Raw genomic sequence first — 26787 nt, forward strand, 5'->3', positions numbered from 1 at the left:
GGCTCTAGCCATATATGTAGCAGAGAATGGCCTTGTTGGGCATCAATGGGAAGAGAAGTCCTTGGTCCTGTGAAGGCTTGATACCCAGTGTAGGGGAATTTGTGGGTGGTGAGGCAAGAGTGGGTGGGTGGGGGAACACCCTCATAGAAGCAGGGGGAGACGGGATGGGATAGGGGGTTTCCTTGGGGAGGGGTAACCCTGGAAATAGGGACAACGTTTGAAATATAAATAAAAAAAGTTCAATAAAAAAGATAAAACAAGGAAAAATAGAAATAACAACAACAACAACAAAACCAAGAAATCATATTCTATATCTGTTGAAGTAATTGAAGTAGGGGACTTCCTCCACAGCTCAGCAAAACTGCCCAAAATCACTCTGTTCTTAGAAAAAACTTTCTAGAGTTGAGTCTACCTAGACCCTTGATCTCCTGTCTCTCAATCTGTTCTGCAAACCTAACCTCATCAGCTCCTTCATCTCTCCTTTATCTGTCTTATTTCCCCCTCCTGTGTATCCTCCCCATCCACTCAGAACATGCTCAAAGATAACTGAACATATTTATGTTTTTAGCCATTTCTCTCAGGGGTTTGCTAATGCCCACCAAGAGCATTAGAGTTTTTTCCTGTGGCGCTCAAAATGTAAGCCCACTTGATCTTAACCTACCCATTTCATTCCTCTCCAGTGTATTCACTCTGACCTAACCAAACTGTCCACTCATCAGTCTTCATGGGTTTAGTAGTAATTGCATTTGGCATACTAGAAATACTGCTTAGAATTCTATGTTTTTAACTCATTTTGACTCAGTTCCTTTTTCAAAAATCTGAGATGTTCTTTGTGAACTAGCCCACTCTTGTCCTCATACATGAAGCCTTCTGTACTGGCCCCCAAATGAATAGCCAATTCCATCGAAGCCCTATCAAATGGTGTTCATCCCTATATATCTTTCAGTGTTCATTTTAATGATTATTTCATCCCCATCTTACATATTATCTCATCTACTCAATTGCAAATCCACTCAGAACCTATGCTGTAGTCTATCTGTATATCTGAAGACTCTCACACCATGCTTTGTATCTTTTGCATCCAATTAATTTTTATTGATCTATGTAATATTTGACTAATAACACATAATTATACTTCATAAGAACAAGCCTAAATATTTTCAAAGTAAAACCCAGCTCCATATATTTGGAGGACAGTCATCATTGAGATTTACATAAACCAAATTATCTTTTGGAAAATCAAAAGAAAACAGCATTCACATTTCACCTAGAATATTAATAATAGCTGAAACATACACACACAGACACACACAGACACACACCACACACACACAGACATACACACACACACACACAGACACACACACACACACATATATGTGTATATGTATATATATCTGTATGTGTATATATATATATATGTATATATATATATATATATATATATATATATATATATATATATATATATAATAGTACATATGCTCCTTTTAAATATTCACAAAGTTCTTATTGGGGAAACATGTCTATTTATATAAAAACATATACGCTTTAAAAGTGTCAACAGCTGTGCTTTCAGGAGTTGAAAAGTCAGCTTTGGCTTGGAATCTTAAAAGAGATTTTGGATGCATATAGCATGAATCACATAGTTAGATAAATAGTTGTGTCTATTTTTGGATCTGCCTTTGATTTACTAGGTGACATAGGGAAGTTCATAAGAGTTTTTGCTTTTTGTCAAATTGAGATTCCTGTACAATTGTGCAAAATATGTGTCTCCTTCGTTACCTCCCTCTAAGAGATTAATGAGATAATTTCTAAAGGGTGCTTTGATATTTTTCTGATAAAAGAAACAGACAAGTATGAAATGAAGCATTTCCTCATTCTATTGAAGGTTTTAAAGAAAGTGAAAACAGCCTTTTAAAAATTATCAAAGTGAGAGCAGGAAAGGACATAGCTGTGCATGTTTAAAATAAAGCCAGCAATTATTGCAGAGCACCTAATGATCTTCCCGTACATACACGGGGCCTTGCAATTTACCTGCACTTATACATGTATTATCTCAGTGGCTCCTCAGAATGACTCTGTGAAATCCATTAGTAACGGAGGTAGGTCCATTAGCACATTTACAATAAAGAAAGCAGGACTCAGCGAGGTCTCAGGACTTGTCCAGTGCTACTTGACTCTTCTATGAAACAGCGGAGGGCTGTGGTTTCCTTTCTGGCCTCAACTCCACCTCCACACATTCTCATTTTTATGGTTTTATTGACATTATAGGAGCCAGATAGGAACATGTCTTTTATATTCATCCGTATGCTGTCCATGTTCAGCAGTGATTTTAAATTCCATTTCCATTATAAAGCCTTCCATGTTACTATGACTTAAGGGCAGTTCTTATATGACAGCTTTTGGTGATCTTGCTCCTTAAATATATTCCTCACATTGTACAGCAAGGCAAATTTCCTGCTCTCCCTTAAATAGACCCTTAGAATTTAGCCCAAGTTTTACTTTGTTGTTGTTGGTATTGTGGTACTGGTAACTTTTTAACGAATTTTTGTTATTGTTTTAATCAGAGTCTCATTTTGTTGCCTTGGCTTGCCCTGAAGCCTCCTAGCCTTGAGTGTGCAGTGATCCTACTAATTTTGTGTCTTAAGTGTTGGGGTTGTAGACATGTGTCAAGAGCTCAACTATACTTTTTTTTCCTTTTCAAAGATCCCTCCTGTCCTCTGTCTCTCTATATATGTCTGTCTATCTCTCCCGTTCTCTCTCTGTCTGTCTGTCTGTCTGTCTGTCTGTCTGTCTGTCTGTCTGTCTCTCTATGTGTTTGTGTGTGTGTGTATGTGTGTGTATGTGTGTGTGTGTGCCTCTGTGTGTGTGTGTGTGTGTGTGTGTGTGTGTGTGTGTGTGTGTGTGTGTGTATGTGTGACCCTCTGGAGGAACTGAAGTTCCTGAGTTCCTGGGGCTGGCGTTACAGGTAGGTGTGAGTCACCATATGTAGGTGTAGGGACAGAATTCTGGTCCTTTGCAAGAGCAGCAAGTGCCCTTAACCACTGAACTGTCTTTCCACCCCCAATGCCACATTTTTTATCTTGATAGCTGTCATTAGTACAAGGGAGATTTAAATACTATAAATTATTCTGTTCATTTAGGTATTAATGCTTAGCATCATAAATACAAATGGGTGCTAAACATATACTTTCTGAGAGAATTGCTAGATTAATCATTGGTTCTTCATGGACCAGAATGTTTGGAAGCTCACAGAGAACATGGGTAAGTGTGCAGATGTAGGACACCATGTCGAAGGGTGAAATCTTCCCTCTTGACAACAGAATTATTGGCATCAAGAAACAGTATTTGGCTTTTCTTTTTTCTTTCTATTTAACTCTGACTATTCAACTACTAGATCCACTTTACTAGAAATTCAAGATGTAGGTAAAACAGTTGTTATATTCAAGTGAATTTTAAACTGCAGGTTAAGAGCATGGGTTTTCTGTGATGTCTCAGTTTGTTAACTAAATTACAGGTTGTACAGTTTGGCCAGAGACAGCTGACAGGCAACTCTGTCTGAACAAATCACATCTTCCAAATGGCACATGCACTTTAGTTTCATTAGAGGCAGTGGTTTGATTATTGTCTGGGTCATCACAGTAAATATGGTGATTATATGCATCCCTCAGGACTTGGAGTTGACAGGATAGTTGGACTGCATGAAGGAGGTTTGTGCTAGTTCTCACACATAAATGACATCAGAGAAGACTTCCAGGCCCCTGAGGAAGGAGACAGAAGTCTGCAGTATGAAGTTCTACTGCCCTGCTGAATTTTAACAATCAAAATTGTCATATCCTTTGCTCATAAGTCCTTTTTAATATTCTGCTCTCTAACAAGATATCAATGGCACATTGCTAAGTCTTTTTCAGCAATTAGAACAAAGACTGGTAGCTGCTAACTGTTTCCATATGTCCCAAATGACCACAAAGTGAGCAGTTCCAGGTTGTCAGATACACACCCAGCTTCAAGCAACATATCCTCTTTAGATGTCACTCCACATCGTCCCTGGAGTCAGGTTGTGCTAGAAGAATTGCCTATAGAGGATTTAGTAAAGTTTCTGCTATGTTAATGAAGGCATGATCTCCTCACTATGAGATAGTCCCAAAAGAAATGATGAGGGCAACATGTGTACTTTTCTGCCATCTTTTATCTGCTGGATAAGATTGGATGAAGTTATTGTGTATATTTAACGAAAATACTTTCTTCCTTTCTTCCAGTTTCCAGGTTATTTTCTCTGACCTGAGGTATCCCTGTCTACTTCATCTTTGCAGAGGCAGTGAGAAATGCCAGAAAGACTGATTTGTGGCCAGGTCTAGCTCTCACCTCAGAACCATTCCCTGTCAGACTCCATAAGCAATAAAGTTTGCTAGCCCTTTGGTTTGTGACTATCTCTTAGCTGGCTTGAAATTCACCATGGAGAGGGCTGTGATTCATTGGCCCACTTAAACCTCTGTGTGGCAGAGTAGCAATTTTGTTTCTCAGCCTCTTATATTGCAATGAACATTTTATTTATTTGACAGTCTGTTACATAACTAAAATATTTTTTCAATATCACTCCTACTCAATATTAAATGGTAGTGCTAGAGGAATGACCTATGTTAAATTTTACTTAATGTTATAGCCACACAGATATATGGACGCAGAGAACTAAAAGTATGTTTGCATGTAATTTATAAGTACTGTCCTGTATCAAATGGTTAGCTACCAGGAAACTTTCAATTAATAGGTTTTACTATCATTATCTTTGCTAGAGTTTATTATTCTTAATTCTATTGGCTTAGAGCATATTTTCTGTTGCTCTATTTCTATGTCTATGAGAAGGGTGATGCCATCCATCAGACTGTAGAAAGATGTTTGTTTAAAGGCAATATTTCTTCTGAGACTGAGTAGTGGGTAGACTGTCCTGTTGAGCTTCAGTCCTTAAAAGGTGCTCTGAAATCTTGAATGGAGCCTCCTCTAGGAACCAGCAATTGCATCATTATTATTATTATCTGCAGCAAACTCATTAGAGGCAAACATGATCTTTATGATGCAGGGTATTTAATCCATTCCAACATTTCAAAGGGATAGTGAGTTCACTGAACACACACTAGGTACCTGCATATATATTTCTATCATTGCAACAGCTTTTCATGGTAGATAAAATTTTCCCAACATTGAAGATGAAAACACTGATTCCCATATAGACTATGTAAAATATGGTCAAGAACACAAGACAGAGAATTTTCAAATTCAGATCAGCTTTATTCAAAAGATTAAGATCACTGTAGTACATTTAGAGGTAAATAAACCTGAGAAACTTGACATGGGGAAATCTGGCAATACAAGTTATTTAAATATAGTAGAACATTCAAAACTGTGCTTTTCTTCACTTCTTTGAGTCCTGTGCGACTTCCAATCTTTGTCCTTGCTGTTGTTTCGCTGTTGGTGTTGATGATGACGATGTTACAGTTGTTTGAAAGAGCTACTCTTCTTTACTACATCAAAAAGAAGTTGGGCAAATTTGATGAAAGGGAAACACAAGTCACCCTTTGCCACATCTAAGAAGTAGGGTAAGATGAGGGCTGGGGCCAACAGAACGTACTGCTTTCTCTCTTTGACAGTTCAGGCTCATTGAACTGCAGAATATAAGCCTGACATTTGGAATTTTACTCTTCTTTACCCAACAAAGCTCAATGTGTATAGCCATACTGCCAAAATCTAAAGAAATCTAAGCAAGTGAATCATAAATTATAGGTCCATCTGAGCTACATAGATGAATTCCTTCCTACACACACAGCTCTAAGAAACCAACACTTTCAGACAGACTTTTTTATTTTTATTTTAAATATTGAAAAATACTTCACGTGAAAATTATTTACTATCTGTCTTAAAAATATAACACTTGTGAAGGCTTCATGAACCAATCAGCTACACATTTGTTAAGCTGTTGTATTATACAAAGCAATTATAAATATCCACTGAGGAAAAATGATTAATATCTACTACTCTTGCAATAGTTCTTCCTTCCAGATTCAGAAGCATTGTGTATTGTACCTGTCAGTGGTAGACATGACGTTCTGTCTTTCACAGTGTGGAGTCACATGCACACTGCTATAGGTGTCCTGATCATTTGTTCTGTAGTCTGAGGAGCAGAGATGGCATGGCCCATCCATTGGCAATCAAGCCAAAAGTTTATCTTGTTGTCTATGAAATATGTCTGTGGTGTGGCTAGCTTTCTAAGATGTTTGTCCCAAGATATGTGGCTGAAGAGACATCCTTAAAGTCAACACACAGCAAAGTGGTGAGGATTCAGTGCACCGTGTTTGAGGATTTGGGCAATAAAGCTTATGCCTTCTTTCAGATGGAGTTTTATGGATTAGCTTGCTCATACATAGCTTATCTTTGGCTACTTTATGGGTTGTTCTTTCTTCTACCCCTTTTCTTCCACTCTTTCAATCCTCTAACACTAGATAAGGTTTAAGAAAGAATAGAGAGGAAAGGAAAAAAGATCCCTGAATAGAGTAAGGGATCAGAAATGGGGCAGCATTATTGTTCCAGTACTTCCTGTTTATTAGGGTCAGTGAGTTCCATGGAGTAAGTTTGAGGTTTGCCATCAGTATACTTACTTTCTTCTTGCTTTTGTTTTGGGGTTTTTTTTTTCTTTTCTTTGTGCACATCTACTTAACAAACCACAACCAACAACCAGCCAACAACCCACCCCACCACTTGGAACCCTAGCATTTATATACTGTCTGAAAAGTCCCTAGAATTCTAAATGTCACACAATTGCAGAAACTATCTGCAGCTGACAAAATCATGCCCCTGTTAGAGCATGAGGCAAATCATTGTCAGAGTCTGTAGACAATCTAAACCAGCCCCGTATCCCACACCTGGGATTCAAATGAAAAACATATTCTTATAATATTTCTATGTATTTTTATAGAAACCAAAATTCCAAAATTGTCAGTACATTCATGCTTATTTAATCTCCTTGCCTGTGTTTTTACTACTATTTCCTATGCCATTATGTCTTCCCTTTCTTCTTGATACAATTCCTCCATCTGTGAATTATCAGGAACCACTGAGCATGGATATAATGGCTTAGCAGTACTAAATCACACATACTTACTGAAAGAGTGATGCTGTAGTATCTCTGGATGATCACTGGTCTCCTAACAAGGGATAATGTTTGATACATCACACAGTGTACCCCACTTAAGAAGCCATATCTGTTCTTTTTTAAGAAGAATTTCCTACAGCAGAAAGCAAGGGCATCTCTGCACTCACTTGGGAAATAAAGGACTTTGTTTATATTTATTTTGAATCTATACTTTCTAAGTCTCATAAATGTAATTGTGCTATCATGAAGGAACATTTGCTGAGGGCTACAGGGGAAGCCCTTTGGGTAGGACAGAAATAGTTTTTAAGATTTAAACAGTTGATGAACTGTACAAAATGCTATCTGTCTTTTGCTACGTTGAGCCTAAGAGTCTATGGACCTCAAATCTGGGTATTTCAGTTTATCCAATTTTAGTGAGATTTTAGGATATAGACTACCTGGTTAATTTGTAAGAATCTTTTATGCTAAGCATTTCCTGTTCAAATATATGGACCAAGATTCGTATCAAAGCACCTACATCAAAGTGGGGTGTAGTCCTACATGTGGCAAAAAATATGAGCTGCAGTTTTAGCAAGATATGCTACAGGAAAAACAAAACAAACAAGCCAGAGAATTATAGCTGAAGGCAGTGAATTCCCTTTTCTACCCACTGAATTTTATTTCTAAACAAAAAGTTTTAACATGTAACCTTCTCCTACTCACCTTTATCTCCTTGGCTACTTCTGTCTAAATACATTTTATAATGTTGGTCAGCTCTGTCTGCTATAGATTGTGTATCTTGGACGATAAATGCTTATTTCTCCTAGTTCTGGAGGCCAAATCAATTTCAATTTCTGAAAGAGGCCCGTTTCATGATTAGCAGATGTTTGCCTCCTTACTGTGCCCTTACCATAGCTCTGCAAAAAGGTCACCGCTCCTGTGTTACTTTTTACAGGGTACCACTCATGTGATCTAATTACCTTTAGTACCTTCTACTCCAAGTTCCCCCACAGAACTTGGGGATTATCATGTAATTTAAGGAAGAAAACAAACAATTTAAGTCTGCAAAGCCTATATACCCAGACCCCCCCCTCTCTCTCTCTCTTTCTTCATCAACCCCCCTGTAAATAGGAGAGTATTTTCTGACCTAAAAGGTATATAATAAATATTTGTCTCCAGATCCTACAATATTTATTACCACTATCACATGGAAATAATAAGCATGTGTACACACACACACACACACACACACACACACACACACACACATACACAAATACACACAAATAAACATACACACAAAACACACACAAACAAACATACCACATCTGGGACTTCTGTGTTTATTTGTTTGTTTTGGGCTCATTATTTTATAATGATTTATTTTGCTTAGTGAAAGTTGATACTACATTGCAAACATTGTTTTCCTTATCTTTTCCTTTTTCTTCATCTCCTTCCCCATTCTGCTTGTCCCTGGATGTACAGCCAGTGGGCAATTAGAATTTATCAAAGTCTTCTTGCCAGTAAGCCAAAGTCTAGTTTGCACCCTAGAAGGCTGAACAACGCCTGATGTATTTATCTAGTGTCTGTCAAAGTGTTCTGAGCAGTGTCTGATCACTCTACATTTGCTGGCAAAATTTTTATGACTTCATCTGGAATCTAGTACAAATAAAGAATCAGAGTAGTTTAAAGGATTTTGAACCCTTCCTTTCTAAGTCCATAGAACAAGATCTTAAGAAACGTAAGCCTGCTAGTGAATATGCCAAAAGCTTGTTGGCAGGCTACAAGAAATACATTATCACCTGTAGCCCCCTGAGAGGCACAGTGGATATCTCTTTTTTAAAAGGTCTCTCCTAAAACAGACTTACTCCAAAAATTGTACCACGGTTGGCGATAACCATGAGGAGTAGTTCCTGAGCTAGACTATTGCTGCAGGCCAGTGCAAAGGTGCCTTCACTGTTGTGTTGGGTTTCATGTGAACATTTACTGAGATTTTTGTGTTTATATATATGAATGGATATAATGGCTGATATATATATATATATATATATATATATATATATATATATATATATATATTCAGTAAATATTCAGCAGAAATTATATATACGGAAGAGGAATTTGAAAATAAAAGATACTTTCTTCACTTAAAATTCTCATGATAAGACTACAGAGAAAACAGTTTTCTTACAAAGCATCACTGAGGAGCTAGAGAGAGGTCTCAGTGATGAAGAGCATTAACTGTTCAAATATAAAGACCAGGATTTGTATTGCAGCACCCACATCCAACCGAGGTGAAGTTCTACATATGCCAAAAACCATGAGCTTCAGTTGTAGTGAGAGACCCTGAAGTGGAAAAAAGGGCAGAGGAAGAGGGAGAATGCTCTCTTTTAGCCTCTCTGCATGTATGCATGTATCCCTCCTCGTGTACACACATGCTGTGTGCACGTATCCCTCCTCGTGTGCGCACATGCTGTGCACCTCACATACTTACATGCACAACACTTAAATGGATCCATAAGAATATTTCATTTCACCATTCAGTGCAGACTGGAAGATAAAACCAGGGTAATCAAAGCTGGCTTTACAGGGGCATCCCTATGGATCGCTTGCATCTCTGTGAGTCCTGGTATCTGGGATGAAAGGAATTATTTGCAAAGAAATCTCTTTTACTCTCTCAAGGCTGTCCCGTATTCTGCCTTGAGCTGGGCAAAGCCAAGAAAAGCTATTCTGTCTTTGGGTTATTGATGTAATCCCTAAACACCAGCTGCCTTCAATAGAGCTTGTGTAGCCTCTAGATCACCTCACTATTTGGTTTACCCTAGAGCCTAATATTTTGTCCTGAGTTCAGGACTATGATACATTCACATTTTGGAGAAGACTCATACAGCAGTGAAAGCCCAGAACTCTGCTATTTGGGGACTGTGCAAGGGCTAGATTATAACTGGACTACGCCTACCTTTTGACAGAAAAAGAAGGACCTATTTTCTCTTCTGGGGTTACTTAAAAGGTATCAGAGGATGGCGCATTTGGATTCCTCAAATGTAAGTGTGCATGTGCGTGCGCACGTGCACACAAACACACACACAATCTGCACCCACAAACACACAAGCACAGACACAAACAAATGTTCGGCTCTTCTGGCAATGTTTCTTGACCTTTTGAATGAAATTGCTTCTCATCTTTATATTAATGAATAACATTATAAGACACTCATGAAGGAGAGGGGGAAGAAAGACTATGCTGGTTAAATGCCACAGCAGAATGCTTGCTGAACTGTGAGATGGTTCACTGTAAGCCATGGATAATTGTGTGTCTGATACTGGGGCTTACTTCCTGAGGGCTCATGGGGCATGCCATGTTAGAGGAATAACGGTGTTTTGTTCTCCCAGAGACATGTCTCCATCTTACTGAAACTGAGACTATATATAGTAGGGAGACTACCATAGAACACAAGAACACATAGCATGGGGGAAAGGGTTATTGAGAGAAGAGTATTTGTTCTTGAAAGTATTCTGGTTCTATTCCAAATACCAAAACACTACTACTGTTCCAGGTAAAACATCCTCTCTTGTACCAGGTACCATTGTGTTGCAATGTTCCCGTTCATATGGTTCACAGACACGCATACATGCAAAACATTCTTACACATAAAATAAAATTTTTAAAAATACTAAAAATGAGCACATAGCTGTGAATTGATTCCTAAGGACTGGAGTAGACTTCTAAATACATAGAAGTCATCTCCTGAGGCAAGTTTTAAGTCTTGGATCTGGGTCACCTTCACTCATCCCTCCATGGCAAAGGGAAAACATTTTCCCTTTCATATTTCTGTCTGGGGTTCACACCACTCTCACCTGCAGAGGCTTTGATTTTGTCAAGGAGATCAGTTTCCTGCTACTTCCAGATGTTCTTCAATTGTTTAAATATCATCTTTTTCTTCTCTCTGTTCCTCTTTATAAAGGGGAGGTTGGGTGTAATTCATAATCACCCTTTTGAATTATAAATGCTGATCTGACCCAGCAGGGAATGTTACAGTGGTGATACTTGACAAACAAGATGACCATAAAATATTACCTGGATGAAATACTTAGCTGTAGCGCTATCTCCAGGACACACACCCCAAAGTCCTTGTGTGCAGACAAGCAGTACTGATATATGAGCATCTCCTGGCCATTTTGTTTACAATAACTAGGAAAGAAAAAAAAATGAGCCCTTACTTTAGTGTGTCCATTCCAAGACGATAGTGCTGTAGATTCCCCTTGCAGGGAGAATGAGAGAGCTCCATTATTCACCATTTTTCAAGTGTCCTGAAGATGCATTGGAGGCCTGGAGACTGAGATATTCATTGTGTTGCAATGCTATTTCCTCTCCCATTTCATCTAATATAATAAACTGAACTCGTAACATCTGAGTGATGTGTGTTTTCTTACAGGGTCTCAAGCCTTTAACATGGACGAGTCCCTCTCGTAGAACTAGATCTATATTCTGGAAGTAACATCATATCATTACGATTATAATAAGTTACAACTTTGCCCTATCTCTTCCATTACCAGACTATTACTAGCTACTCTCCTCTTTTGCCAGAAGCCTCTAATTTATTTCTCTGCATCCACAGCTGACTGCCTTCAAACAGTGTTAGGGTGAATTGCTTTTAGAGTCTAGACCACCCTCTGTGGAACTTGAGACAGATTAGTTTCATGCTTAATTGGCGGATTCTTTATATATCATGTCTCCTCTTATTAGAACTGTATTCTATCTGCCAGATTATAGTTACGGAGATTTGTGGTGTACTAGTTATCAACATGCCTGATCCAAATGAGACAGAAACTCCCCTACTCATGCTAAGTTCCATGAGGTGACATTACAACATATGGATAGGGATCAGGTAATAAGAGAAAGCCTAGGATTCACTGGGAGCCAGTCCCTTAAGGCTCAGGTTAGGCTCTCTGTGTTGGGTGGAAACCCATGGCTGAGTGCTCTGCTAAGTGTGGAGCAGTTGGGGAACCCTAAGAAGCACCTGGGTTTAGTTTTCTGGGGAAATGGAACTCTGTGAAGGAAGAATGGAAGGACCGTGGCACAGACTTTCTTGCTCTAGCCAGCAATTTCTTCTTTATGTATATCACATTTCCAGCATTTTCTAGAGCTGTCCCTGTCAAAAGTAAGAAAGAAAAGGGGATGAATAGAGTCAGTTGAGAAAAAACTTGGTCAGTCTAGAAGGATCTGGAATGCTTTAATGAATATGTATGATTCATCCTCTCCATTTGACCTTCCCATGCACATTTCTGTTCTTTGGACCACTTAAACATAATCTGGAGGTCAAAATAAAAATAAAAACAATGACCTAGAGGATCAGAGAGTGAACAGAGTCAAATGGGCCTATAGGTCACACGACTCTGTAGCAGCTACTCAACTCTGCTGCTGTGGTACAAAGGCAGCCAGGAAAATACAGCAAAAAGTGGTTTTAATGACTATAGCTATGTCCCAATAAAATGTTATTTAAATTTTAGTTTCCTTCTGCACCCCTTCTCCCACACAGTTCCCTCCATCCACCACCACCCATGTCTATTTTATTTCCCCTTCTCAGTGGGATTCAAGCATCCTCCTTCAGAAGCCATCTCTTACTCTGATGCCTGTCTTTGCCCCCTCTCCCATAACTGTGCTGCCTTGTCCAGATTTAATAGAAAAAGATTCTCCTAGTCCTACTGAAACTTGATATACCAAGGCAGGTGGATATCCATAGGAGGCCATCCCTTCTCTAAGGAGAAAAGGAGGGAGGCACAGAGTAAGAGGAGGTGAGACAGAGGGACTGGGAGGAGAAAAGGGAAGAGAAGCTTCAATGGGGATGTAAATTAAATTAATTAATTAATTAAAAACAACTTTATTTAACAAAACCAAAATGCCCTTAGATTAACAGCCTAGCCTGATGATCCTTCATCCAGGTTCATGTGTCTCCTATAATTTTGTATATTTCTTCCTCACGCATACTATTGGGAAAAAAAAAAAAAACCTGCCACAGTCTACACTGTTTTCTGGTGGCTTTTCATACTGAATTTCAATTTTCAAATGTATATACCAGGATTTTTTTCCCCTCAGCTAGAAAATGGTATAGTTTCTACTGCGGATTTATCCACGGGAGTGGCTGAGAATGTCTTCCTTATTTAAAAAAAAAAAGCATGTGTGGCTGGTGTTTATATTTATAAAGTTCCATTCACCCTGAGACCATACCGTTAGCACAGCTCTCACTTATAAGTGAGGTAAATAGTAAAGGTCTTTGGAGAAACACTAAAGGTTTCTCTTCAACCACAGAGCGAGTCACGATGCTTCGTAAGTGTTTGCTGACCTCCTTACAAAAGGAACCTTCTGCTCATCCTTCCATTGGCCCAGAATATGTGCTTCCAAGGGAGAATCTCTCCCATGCACCTTAGTTAGATCTGGTCATGCATCTTTGGGGGAGGGGGGATAAGTCTAAAAGTACCCAGTTTGAAGTGAGTCAACAATGGTTGGCAAGGACTTGAGATGACATCATTGTGCCAGGGAAAATATAATGAGAATTGTTTTTAGATATTCAACTGCAGACAGCAGTGTGTTAGTAGGCAAGGGGCTAAAAAAGATCATGTAGAAGAATTAGCACAGATGTGAAGAAGAATTAGAACAGGTATAAAATATTCCTACCAGTTCCTGGGTATGTGAGACATAACAAGTTTATTGCTTACCTTGTACTCTAGTTTAGCATGCATGTATGTGTGAGTATGTTTGCATGCTGTGTGTGTGTGTGTACATGTGTGTGTGTGTGTTTAGTAACTGAAGTCATGTATAAATGCAATAGAGATTTTGTGGATGTGTGTTCCTGTTTTAGTTTTTAAATAGTACTAGCATTGAGATTATGAGCCAGATAACCCTTCATGGTATATTATTAAACATGCAGCAATATTTTTGGCCTGAATTCACTAGATACAAGTAGCACACAGCTCCAGTTATGACAGGAAAACATTTATGTTCTTTTTACCAAATGATCTTGGGAACAAAATCATCTTCAAGTTAACTAGAAGCCAAGCAGAATCAAGACACAAATGTAAGGAAGGCAATTCCCAGATTGACACAAGCATCTGTGTCACCATGTTTGCTTGCTCAGACATCACCAAGCCCAGCTCAAAGTTTCTGATTCAGAAGATCTTCCGTCAGACCAAACTTTAAAATTCTGCTTTGTCAGGGGATGCCGATTGGTATGTAAATATGATACAAGGTTCTCTAGGGGAATTCTCAGTGATTTGAAATGTGTTTCTTCATTTTGCTATCTATAATTCTGTTACATGGTGAACAGAGAACTTGAGGTTTCTACTGAGGTAACAGGTGGTCCTTAATGATTTATCAGAGCTATGGGGGTAGGGTTTTGGGCAAGGCATTTTCAGGTGATGGTGGTCTGTGTTGGGTTACTATGAGCCCTGCCTTCCTATCTGACACTTGAGCCCTGCCAGGAGACTGTACCAGCTCTTGGCAGACTTCCTACAGAAATGAACATCTACTGTCATCTTGGATTTAAACTTTACTACCAAAGTACCCAGTGACTGAGGAGAAGAGATTCAGAGAGTCTTGGAGGACACAGTGACTCCGGTTGCCATTTATTAGCAGTAATTATTAGAACTGTAGCTGTGTCTTCTTTCTTGTTTATTTGAACCAGTTGCTCTCTATTTCTTGACTCTTTTGAGGACAAGAGTTCCTACTGTCTTTAGCTGTTTCTTTTCCTCTCCCTCTCCCCCTCTCCCCCTCCCCCTCTTCCCCTCTCCCCCTCTCCCCCTCCCCCTCTCCCCCTCCCCCTCTCCCCCCTCTCCCCCTCCCCATTCCCTCCCCCTCTCCCTCTCCCCTCTCCCTCTCTCTGTTCCTGTTTTTGTATCTCTTTTAAAATTTTGCTTAGCATTGGAGATGGAACAGTCTTGAGCTATTTATCTGTCTTATCGCCCTTGGACCTCTGTTAGCATTTCAGATTGTACATTTAATCCTCTTTAATTGATTGACCTCCTGGAAGCAGGCATCAGCAGAACACTAGCTAAAAGCACATCTGTAGTCAGGAAGAGAGGTTGTTGTAACTTTGTGGAACAGGTACAGAGGTCACTGCAACCTGCACAGATTTAGGAAAACAGAGTTAGTTTTTATACCATTTAACATAAATTTTCTAAGGACAGTTGGTAAAGATTCTGGAGTCAATTCTGAATGAGATATAGTCATTCCAAATAAAGCAGCATCAACAACGGATGACCAGTACTTATGGTTCATCTGTTACCAGTACGACCACTTCTCACACAGTTATCCTCAAAGACATCATCACTCATCACTTCTGATGCCCCACCATTAACATCATCAACATTATCATCATTAGCATTAAGATCAGTCTTTGTAGAGCCTGCCCTTTTCAGATGTCCTCTGATTTTATCTATTTCAATCAGTATACATCATTTAATTAAGATATTACTATGTCTATGTCATATGCTCTTCATTTTTATAAAGATAACTTGAAAGTCAGAGAATTGCGAGATCTACCCAATGTTGCATGGGCAAAACAATGTGGAGTCTCAACTGGTCTCCATTTTTATACATCTACATCAGCCACTTGTTTTAGAACTGGGAGCAGAGATTTCTTCTTCCCTGACCCTTTTGCTATACCCTTAATCAATCTTTTCAAGAGAGTGGGTGGAGGACATTGTCAGCAGATGGCAATGACAGTCTACAATCTCATGGCTGAGATCTTGTGAGTTGAGTGGCTCCCAAAAGGATGTTGCTCTCTGTGAGATTTTTGGAAGAAGATACTCAGTTTCTTCCATTCCATCAATTCTTCAAGTAGTATGTAGCACCACTCACAGAGAGTGTCTCCTCAGCGCTCCTTAAGTAATCGTGGTCCTGGGTATAACAAAATGAGATCTTATTGAAAAAGTAAGCTAGTGATCTTCCCAGAAAGATGGACACAAAATGTCCATACTGTGTTCTACTGACTACAGAATATTTTATTTCAAAGAAATTTAATAAAATTCTCCCTTAACTGAAATTATATCATGAATCAGGTAAGTTATACCCATCATTTTATGTGTTTGCACATTGCATTTATAAACAAAATGAAAATATATGTTTTCCTTTTACTGTACCAAGTCTGACCATATTCATAATGATCTATTTTAGATGATACCATTCAAATTCTGTTTAGACTTTAGTGGCAAAGACAAGCAATTTTAAAATTCACAACCACATACTTCAACTCATCATCCATTTAATGATCATTTACTGAGCTCTGGTAAAATTTTTATATCCAAAGAGCCTTAATTACTAGGTTCTTTGAATAAAAAAAAGTTAGATATCATTGAAAGTGGAATTGAAGTGGACATGAAGTGTGTATTATACAGCAAGAATAATCTTTTATATATAGGCACATATTATAGAGTGGCATTTAAGTCAACAAGAGGTAGTGTATAGAAATGAAACCCTATAACAGTGTATAACTTGGTGACATCATTTCTCTTTTAGGCAGTGTAAGCCCACTGTGTGAACTTTATACATTGACTATATCACCCAGGTACATTCTGCTCAGAACACATTGTTGCCGTGAGGAAACATGACTAAAATGATATTTCAACACATAATACATGGAACAGACATGTGCCTCAGTAAAACAGCCATGAGTTCAAGTCCGACAGACTTAGATTTTGCCCTTAAACACTGTTCTTGTCACATATATTCAATAGCAGAGAATTATGAGAAATTGAAAGACAATCCCACTCAAAAGTATATACTGGGCCGGGCAGTGGTGGCACATGCCTTTAATCCCAGCACTTGGGAGGCAGAGGTAGGTGGCTTTCTGAGTTCAAAGCCCACCTGGTCTACAGAGTGAGTTCCAGGACAGCCAGGGCTACACAGAGAAATCCTTTCTCAAAAAAACAAAACAAAACAAAAAGTATATACTGAGTATTCATGTTGTGACAGTCATGCAGCGGTGATAGCCTAAACACTCTGTTCTCAAAGCCATGTCCATTGCAAGTTACTTTGGTGCCATCCTCACTAAGTGACCCAAAATGACAAAGCACCTACTACCGAGAAATTGCTGGGCACAATGATTCACAGCAGTGGGAGGACACAGGCAAGTCTCATGCCAGAATTATTATGTGTGGCTCAACAATCACAATTACTTGACCCTGTACTCCTGGATCTATCTATCACAAAGAGATGCAAAAAGTTGTTCTCACTGTGATCCTGTAATTAGGAGAACTGGCAATGTGTGGGGAACAGAACTATGAACTACTCTGAGTAGAGAAAGTGGACTGGAGTCATACCAAGGCCTTGTTGTGCACAGGCATCAAAGTACCATCTATCTATACATTGCTTTCATTGTGTTATTGTCCAATGCTGGAGAAAAACTCTATGAGAAGCCTAACAGTGACACCACGGAGAAATGTTTCAGCGCACATCTCCCAGGCATACATTTGAGAATCTCCGCTTTGTTTCTGTCGGCTGCAATTTTCTGAAGTAGGGAATGGTGCATTCTGCCTTCCCCAGAGGCACCATGCAGCAAATAGAGAGTATGCCACCGGGGAGCTCTTTCTTAATTCTTGAATTTTTTTTCTCTAGCCCCTGTATATTTCTCCTAAACCCTGACCCAAGAGCTTGTAGCATCTCTGGGGAATATGTCAGCCATATTAATCATAATATGGCAGACTGAGGATCAAGTAGCCAGATCTGGGCTCATTTTACAAACTGAGTGTGCTGATAAATAGTCATTAGTGATAAGGAATGACTTAATGACCTTAGCTAGGCAGATGTTCCTGTACCATTCAGGAGTTCTCCTGAATGCCCTGGAAGATGATAGATAATGTCTTCTGATTTACCACTTGTCTTTGTTTTTAATATCAAGGAAGAGCACAGATTGAAGTGATTGCCTTGGCAGTAACTTCAGTGATGATGGGTGTGGAGTTATAAAAATTTACAGCTGTGTTGTCTCTGGAACTACATTTTGCTTATGTTCAAGAGACTTATAAGAGGCCCCAAAGAAAGTGGATAGAAAGCAACTACCAAAGTGTGACAGGAAATCAACACTAAAAAAAAAACAGTTCTGTTTGCCCCAAATTACACATATTTTCACAATAGACCACGATGGCAGTGCCTGCCAAACTGGCCAGTCCTTAGTCCACATCACTATTTTAAATTATACTAACAAGAGAAAGTACTGACATACTGCAGCCCAAAAGTATGCATAGCCATGTGGCAGATGCTTCACATGTAGTCCACACAACAGGCTTCAGAGAGAGCCATTTGTCTTTCCCTCTTATTACAAGCCCCTTTTAAAATAAGTGACAAAGGACATACATTTTTTAGGAGCCAGTGCTGTTATTTTCTGTATGGAAACACATTCATGGTCATACTATTGAATTCTCTAACAATGACAGATCATTTGTTTTTATGGGCAAATGACTTACTATGTATTCAGTCTTCCTTGATTCCATCCATTCCTTATTATATATTTACAAGGCACTATTACATGGGACTGAAAAGATGTCTCAGTTAGTAGAGTACTTGCCTTATAGGCCTGGATGTAATCTCTAGCACCCATGTAAAAACCCAGGCATGGTGGCATAGTTCTGTAACCACAGTAATTGGGAGGCAAAAAGGAGTGAGATCTCAGGTGCCCACAAGCCAGTAAATATAGCCTAATTGATAACCCCCATGCCAATGAGGGACTTGATATCAGAGAAAATAGCTGAGTCTGTCTTCTAGCTTCTACACTCTGTGAACACACCTACCTACAAGCACATATATGCACACACACATTAGTAAAAGAGAGGAATAAATATAAGAGGATCCATCACATAAGCAATGTTATTTCATTATAATAGTCCTTTGAAGAATGTTAAAGGGAGTGTCTTGCCCCACAGTGTATTATGAAAAATGGGTTCAGAATAGTTAAGCTGCCGCAAGGTCAGGGAGGAATGGTGCGGAGCTAATGTGTTTATCCTCCACTTCATTCCTTCGGTAGACACATGGGCACAGGAGTTTATTTTCATGGAAGCTGCATATTATAGATTCTAAGCCTGGGCAACTCTATGGGTATTTGCCACAAGGCTTCCATGACCACTAATGAACTGAAACTAAACAGTTAGCTATGGATTATAATGCCACTGTGGTCCCATGACAAATTACAAGGAGGTGATGATAATGAAATCTTATGACTGCAAATAAAGAGAGCACATCTGAGGTCTAGCACAGCTACATTTACCACTGTGGAAAGCAAAGAGAAACATCAGAGTGAGGGTCTACACTGAATTGACAATGTGCTAACAGAACTAAGAAGACCTTTTGAAAAATCCAGATTTTAGTAGCAAACGTGTGACATCTAAGATCAGGGCAAAATATTTATTCTGACAGAAATTAAATCTTGTCTTGTCCTGGATCTATTATGGATCTTACAGAAAATCTTCTCAAGAATATATCTTGTCGATCAACTAACTTGGTTGAGCCAGAACTGTCTTGCCTCCTCTGTTACTGAGAGCTTCCTAGCACTAAGGTCTCTGTTCCCTTTAGAACACTAATACTGTTCTCTATCTATGATTAACTAGTGACTCAGAGGTGAACTGAATCACTGCAGGCTTTTCCACGCATACAGGATTTATGTAGTAGTTTCTCATGGAAAAACCACAATGCAATACACAGCCTACATTTGTAGGGTGGGCAGAGGAGTAATGGCTTCAGTTGTGGTTTCTTAACTCATCAAGGTCTGTCATTCTGTAAGCATGCAATGATTCAGACTTTTATAGCCTTGCTTATTTTCCTATGAGGGCATGAACACCCACCTACCCATTCATTCTCACATCCTTAAAAAATGAATAATGACTGCCACCTCTCGGATACAGAACACATAAGTAATGTTATTTCCAAATTCCCTGAGGACCAAATAAAAAAGATAAAATAAATCATATTATTCATTATGGGCATGAACATTGTAACACAGACCTTATCATCATATTCCCCTTTCCATACATAATTCTCCATGCTAGGTATATTGTTTAACATAGATGGACCAAACCAACCAAAAGAAATCCAAGATTATAATGATACCAATAAACAGAGGTTTCGGAATTGAGTTCACTTAATAAACATGTGGGGAGGCATTGGGCCACTTTTTATAGGGTTTAGAAAATGAAAAATGTAGGCAACAGTTCATATCCCAGAGCATGCTTTGAATACAAAAGAAGCAAGAATGTCCACCCTGAGTCTTCTTTCCTGAGTGCTGAAAACAGGATGCCTCAGTCAGTCTACATTATTACTTCTAAGATGAAGACTCTTGGGTACTGGTCTCTTTCTCAATCAGCTTTGGGGCGCATCTACATAGTTAGGGAGAAAAAAGATAAATGGCAAGTTGAGGGCAGCATTCTTCCTAGGAAACTAAATGAACTGTACCAAAAAATAATGAAAACCAGTGGTCACCACACAAGAAATCCTAATTTATAACACTCAGTGTTAATATTACCTTTATATATTGAATGAATGGATGGATGGGTGGCTGGCCAGCTGACTGGCTCAATAGATATGAATGGATGGATGGGTGCATAAAAGGATAGATGGATACTCTCTTAGACGGGGTTTCTATTCCTGCACAAACATCATGACCAAGAAGCAAGTTGGGGAGGGAAGTGTTTATTGGGCTTACACTTCCATACTGCTGTTCATCACCAAGTAAGTCAGGACTGGAACTCAAGCAGGTCAGAAAGCAGGAGCGATGCAGAAGCCATGGAGGGATGTTCTTTACTGGCTTGCTTCCCCTGTCTTGCTCAGCCTGCTCTCTTATAGAACCAAGACTACCAGCCTAGAGGTGGTCCCACCCACAAGATGAGAAAATGCCTTACAGTTGGATCTCATGGAGTCATTTTCTCAGCTGAAGCTCCTTTCTCTGTGATAACTCCAGCTGTGTCAAGTTGACACAAAACCAGCCAGTACAGATACTAAGTCTGAGCATCCATAAATACTTCCTTGAACTTAAATGATATGGACTCTGGTCTTTAACTACACCATTCTTCTGCTTTCCCTTCCCCTGTTCATCTTCCTTCTCCTCCTCAAACAAACAAATAGTAGATAAATAATGCTGATGAAAAAATACTATGACTCAACCTTGTCAATGTTAGAATAACAACTAAATCTTATTACCACCAAGTGCCCAGCCTATTGCCTATTGTAGTTGTCAGACAACTACAGAGATGAGGAAAAGAGTCTTCTTCTCTCTTGCTCCATCCCTTCTGATACTTCACAGAGCTCTTATGCTTTTCCAGAGGTTAAAGAAGCTGATTGTATCTGATCAAGAAAGCCACTTTCATTTTATTTCATCATGAATACCAATTCCAACTCTTAGTCATAACCAATTATTAACGGGAAAGAGTAAGAGTTTTAATAACACCGTTATGTACGGTTCAGTGTTTCCGGGCATTTCCCCAGAGGTGGATGATCTCATCTCCACCCCCACTGTCATCTCCATCATCTTCATTCTCATTGCCATAATGTTTCCCTTCTAGAGCCCATTGCAATTTCTCTGTCCCCAAAGTCATGTTGAGCTATTGATGTTGCCTTGTACTGTATAGCATAAGTGACAGGATGAATATTTTATCTCTAGAGTAACTGAACAATAGGGCTACAAATCTGGGAAGTCACGTGCTCTGAACACTCCTGTTCAGTTTCATTGCCCTTTGCTCAAAGTACCATTTGAGTGTGCTTTACAGCTGCAGAAGATATCATCAGGGGTTTGGTCTACAGTGCCCATTCTTTGCCATTGGCTCAGAATCTATTGTTACTCCTCCCCTTGGCAGTGACTTTCCCCCAAAATGTGTATGCAAGCTAATAGTATTTCCTTGACCCTGAATCCAAATTGTGCAATATTTCAGGGTTTAGTGTAGTATTAGCTCCTCCTAGGAGACAAAACCAATCCATCTCACAGAAATGAACTTTTCTCTACCATGTCTCAGTGTCAGGAAGTTCTGCACAGAAGCATCTGTATTGACCAAAGGCCATTGAATTCTGTAACTTGCACTGTGCAGCCAGTGAGAACAGTTTGGGTAGCTTTATACTATTTTTTTTTTTTTATGTTCAGGATGAAAGCCCATGGAGAAATATCACATACTATTATTAACTTCATACTGACAGCTCCCCCTGGGCAGCTACCAGTTTATTGCTAGTTGGAGGATCAACATTAAAGGGAGTAAACCCCGGAGTCACTGGCAATCATGCCCTTTGTGTTTCTTTATTACAGGAACAAGGGAAAATTGGAGTTGTCTTCAATATTGGCACAGTTGACATCTCCATCAAAGAAGAGAGAACTCCTGTCAATGATGGCAAATACCACGTTGTGCGCTTCACCAGGAATGGGGGAAATGCTACACTTCAGGTGGACAACTGGCCAGTGAATGAGCACTATCCTACAGGTAACATCTTCCCTTTGGCCTCCCAGGATCACCATTCTTTGCCATTATTTATCATGATTATCATCAAATTATAGGCAAAGACTATATCTATGCCTTGTGTCTGAGAAAAGAAGTTATTTCTTTAGGATTAGAGCAGTGTAGAAAGCTTCTGGAGACTTGCTAAGTATGCACTGAGTGTTTTGTTTTGCAAACCTTAGACCAATGCTTCCTGACTGGTTCATACTGAAGATAAATATCCTAAAGTTTCTAGTTGAAAGAAAGGTCATCACCCTTGTTGTCAATAATCACAAGATGCTGAACGTTATATCTGTCTTGTGTGATGCTAGGTTGTTAGGTGTGGTTGAAGGGACAGATTGCAAGAGGTGACAGAGAAAATATACCAGCAAGTTTATTAACTCAGGGGAGCAATGAGAAAATACAATGTTAGAGTTCCCTTATTTATTTGAATTAGCCAAGTACTTTTCTCTCACTCCCACTAAGCTCTTTAGAATCTGGTCCTAGCTGTGATTTTCCTAGGAAGCATGCTAGCATGGGAGATGGAGGGGCTAATCATGCATTTGAATTTCACAGTCCTGGAATGTGCAGCAGCAAATTCCCAGAGCCAGATGGCAAATCAAGGGCAGGGAGAGAGGAGATTGGCTTCTTTAAAGGGACTCATTCAAATAGTCCCTTAGCTTTCTCTCTCATCTCTTAAGTCTCCCACCAAGAATCCTGAACCCTGGTCATAAAAGCACCAAAAAGTGAACTTAAATACCCAACAAAAAACGGTTACTCCATAATTGCAGTGCAACCTAATGGACAGATAATGGAAAATAGCTCAGGAGATTGCACTTGTCACTAACTTGAACAAGGCGCATGTGGAACTTATTGTCTGATGCTTGAAATGCACCCATTTTGGTCTCTTTTTTCTCTCACTTCCTCAGCAGTGAGATGAACGTGCTGATAAAGCAGCCTAAATTCCATTTCCAGGATTCTGGGCATTTTGGTTAATAATTAATTATCATACCTGAAAGAAATATTCACAGTAAACTTGTATTCTTGTGGCCCAAGACATTTTCTCAATAGCTTAAAGGTAATGATTAAGATTTTAGGCTTTGAATCAGGATTACATTGCTAAAAGGCAAATCAATAATGTGTAGTGCTTGGTTCTTCCAGGATATTCAGTTTCTCCCTATTCCTACTTTAAGAACTGTGGATAGGAATCTCCCAAGGCACTGAAGGTATAAACATATTAATTAATTAATTAATTAATTAATCAATTACCCCATCTATTCATGTATCTGTTATTTCTAGATTTCCAACCCAAACAGCCAGCTAAGCCAGTAATAGAGTTCTGTCAATATTTCTTAGATTCTCACATGCAAAACAAAAATGACCTTATGAGGTTGTTTTGAGGATTTGAAAGAAGTCCGAGGTTACTGTGAATTTTTACCAACATCCAAATTCCTTGGACACTAATAGACTTGATTTTCAAGTTTTTTGCTGCTTAAATCTGGGGATGTGATGGTGGACTAAAATATGGGGAGAGAAAGTGAAATAGCAGAGACATTAAAAGTTGTTCATTTGTTTGTTCATAGGGAAAAATATCCATTTCCCTTTCTCCATGCCTATTATCATTGGCGCTAAAATTTCTGCTCTAGGGCTTGTTGGTTGTCTTTCTGCTAAGAGTTTCAAAGATTTCTAAACTGATGTTAGCCATGTGCCCAGAGCCAATGGAGAATGAACAAATGTGTCGCCAGCAATGAGAAGCCATTGGGTGGTCATTTGAAAGCCACAGATACCTAAGAACACCAGTGACCCTTGCTGTGCACCTCACCCCTTGTATCTTTAGCTCTAAATTATGGGTTGCCTCCTGTAGGCTTTCTGAGCAGAATAAACCTTTCTTTAATGACAGTGCTTTTCCTGTCGACTATTATCATCACTGGTAACTCTCATTTATTTGTAATGTTATTATTGTTGGGCAGAGTGGATCCTGGCAGTTAGAAATGTGCACCTTAGAGACACCTGAGTTGAGAACTTGTGTGGTGTGTGTGTGTGTGTGTGTGTGTGTGTGTGTGTGTGTGTGTATGTTTTAAGTCAGTTGTATGTCACAAGCATCTGGATCAGGAACTTGAAATGCCCTAAGTTTTGAAGTATTTGGTGCCTTTCCCACATATAATTCAAGATACAATAACACTGAAGCATGAAACAAGAATAAGAGTTGCCAACAGTTGGGATTTTTCTCCTCTGATGATTACTGTAACATTGGGAATGTATCAGATTCCTTCTTCAAAAATTCTCATTTATTTCCCTTGTACATTTTTCTTGTTAACTCTCCAGGCAGGTGCCCATTTTTTTTCAGAGCTGGCAATATAGTTTCAGACCTTCCATTGGGCACAGAAGCTTACCACCCATCCAGTTTCCAGTCCTGATGATGCCTACGTACAAAAACGTTTATGTCCAGGCTCAGTGAGAAGAACACATGTGAGATGTTTAACAAAAGGATATATGATCATGTAAGCACATACTACATAGTAGCTGCATTACCAGATGTGCTCATTTTATGCATGACTTGTTTAGACTATTTACTAGCCTATGAGTTAGATAAACTGGATATTTCCTTTCTCAAATTCAAATCAACATTGACAGTGATGGAGGCACCATTGCTAGCCTACAATAACATAGCAACTGAAGGACAAAATCCAGACCAGATTAGTTCTTCACAAGTAGACTCAGTTTCTACTCTTGCCCCCCACAGTACAAGAGTATTACGTTTCAAAAACCTGCCAAGACATCCTAAGCATCTTCTGCATCTTGAATAACTTAGTTTCTCTCTTATGACACTGAAACAATTCATTTAACTGAACGTAAGCAATCATTATTACAATATTAAAATATTTAAGTAGTTTATTTTAAAGTTAGTGCCACTATGACCTCTGTGTGTGAGCACCTAACAGCAAAGTCACCAATCTAGTTAAAAGATATGTCCTCTTCTTTTTCCAAGACATCCTGTTATATTTACTACAGCAATTGATTAGTAGACATTAAGAAAAATTCAGGTGTATTTTACCATAAAGGTCAGTTTTAGTGACCACACAAATATAGTTGTCATGAGATGAGAGGAAGGAAATTTACATTTAAGAAACAAATATTAACACAAACAGGTCTAAGTTGTCCTTCTCATGACAGTGAGATACTCTCATGGACCAATTAAGAATAATGTGTATTTTAAGGAGACAGTGTTTCTACCAGAGTCACTTGAGTTGTCTTATTCTAAGGGCACACTCTTGGAAGTCATCCCTGCCCACCACATCTGAAGGGGTCAGCTACATAACAGGATGAATGGGTCAGCTCTTGAATCTTTTCGCAGTCATTTATAGGAGTTTACCTGGCTTTACTGAAACATCCTACTGTGAAATACTGAGAGCACAGCTGGACGTGGAGCCTGCAGCCCTGGCGCTTTGTGAATCACTAAGTATCCAAAATGGAAATAGTTCTGCAGCAATTGGGATCTTCTATCACTTGATTCTGGGAGACAGAACTCAAAAGTGACTTCTTTCTTTGAACCTGAAATAGAAAGGCTAAGGAAGAGGAGAGGGAAATAAAAGGAGAATGAGCTCAGAGCCATCATCCAGACACTGACAAATGTGCCTGCTTTATACCACCTCTGATTGCTCTCTTTACACAATACAATGGTAAGGACAAGGGAGGGGAGGTGAAAGGTGAGTTGAACATGGGGAGTTAATTTTAGTGATCACTGTGGGCCCCTGTGAGGCTGAGCTGAATATGATTGCTCAAAATCCACTCTCAAATGTGGGTGGGTGGCCATTATGCCACCAGGGTTTTCAGGATTCCATCATGGGTACCCTACGAGCTTTGCAGGAGAAAGCCAGGTCTTTCAGAAATGATGAATGATAAGTAAGTTCAAAATGTATAGAAATTCTACCTTCCCATCCAAGAGTTTGTGAAGGAGAGCCAAGCCTCCTTGATTTTCCATTATATAGCATATCAACTCAATTGAGGTACTCTTGGTTGAAATCCTTATCATGGTTCTATAAGTCACTATTCTACTGCTATCTTGAAATACCTAAGGCAATTAACTAATTCAGGAAAAAGCATGTTGATGCTCATGTTTCTGGACGTTATATTCAATATCTGAAGCAATTAACTTAACCAAAAGTGAGTAACTTATTAGTAAGGAAAGTTTATTTGAATCACAATTCTGGAATTTTCAGTCTA

The 26787-nt window shown here is 39.1% G+C and overlaps 1 protein-coding gene across 51 annotated transcripts in view; it reads left to right on the plus strand.

Moving 5' to 3' along the window:
* Positions 1 to 26787, plus strand: part of Nrxn3 (neurexin III) — a 1612235-nt gene that overhangs the window by 1423822 nt on the left and 161626 nt on the right. For all 51 annotated transcript variants that reach the window (XR_001780421.2, XR_001780422.2, XR_001780425.2 and 48 more), the window contains one exon: positions 22398 to 22569. Coding sequence is in view for 46 of the 51 variants with exons in the window: in XM_006515534.2 (XP_006515597.1) it covers positions 22398 to 22569 (172 nt within the window). In the remaining 5 variants the exon portion in view is untranslated. The remainder of the gene's footprint in view (positions 1 to 22397; positions 22570 to 26787) is intronic.

The sequence above is a fragment of the Mus musculus genome, chromosome 12 (genome assembly GCF_000001635.26).
Source record: "Mus musculus strain C57BL/6J chromosome 12, GRCm38.p6 C57BL/6J".
Classification (NCBI taxonomy): Eukaryota; Metazoa; Chordata; class Mammalia; order Rodentia; family Muridae; genus Mus; species Mus musculus.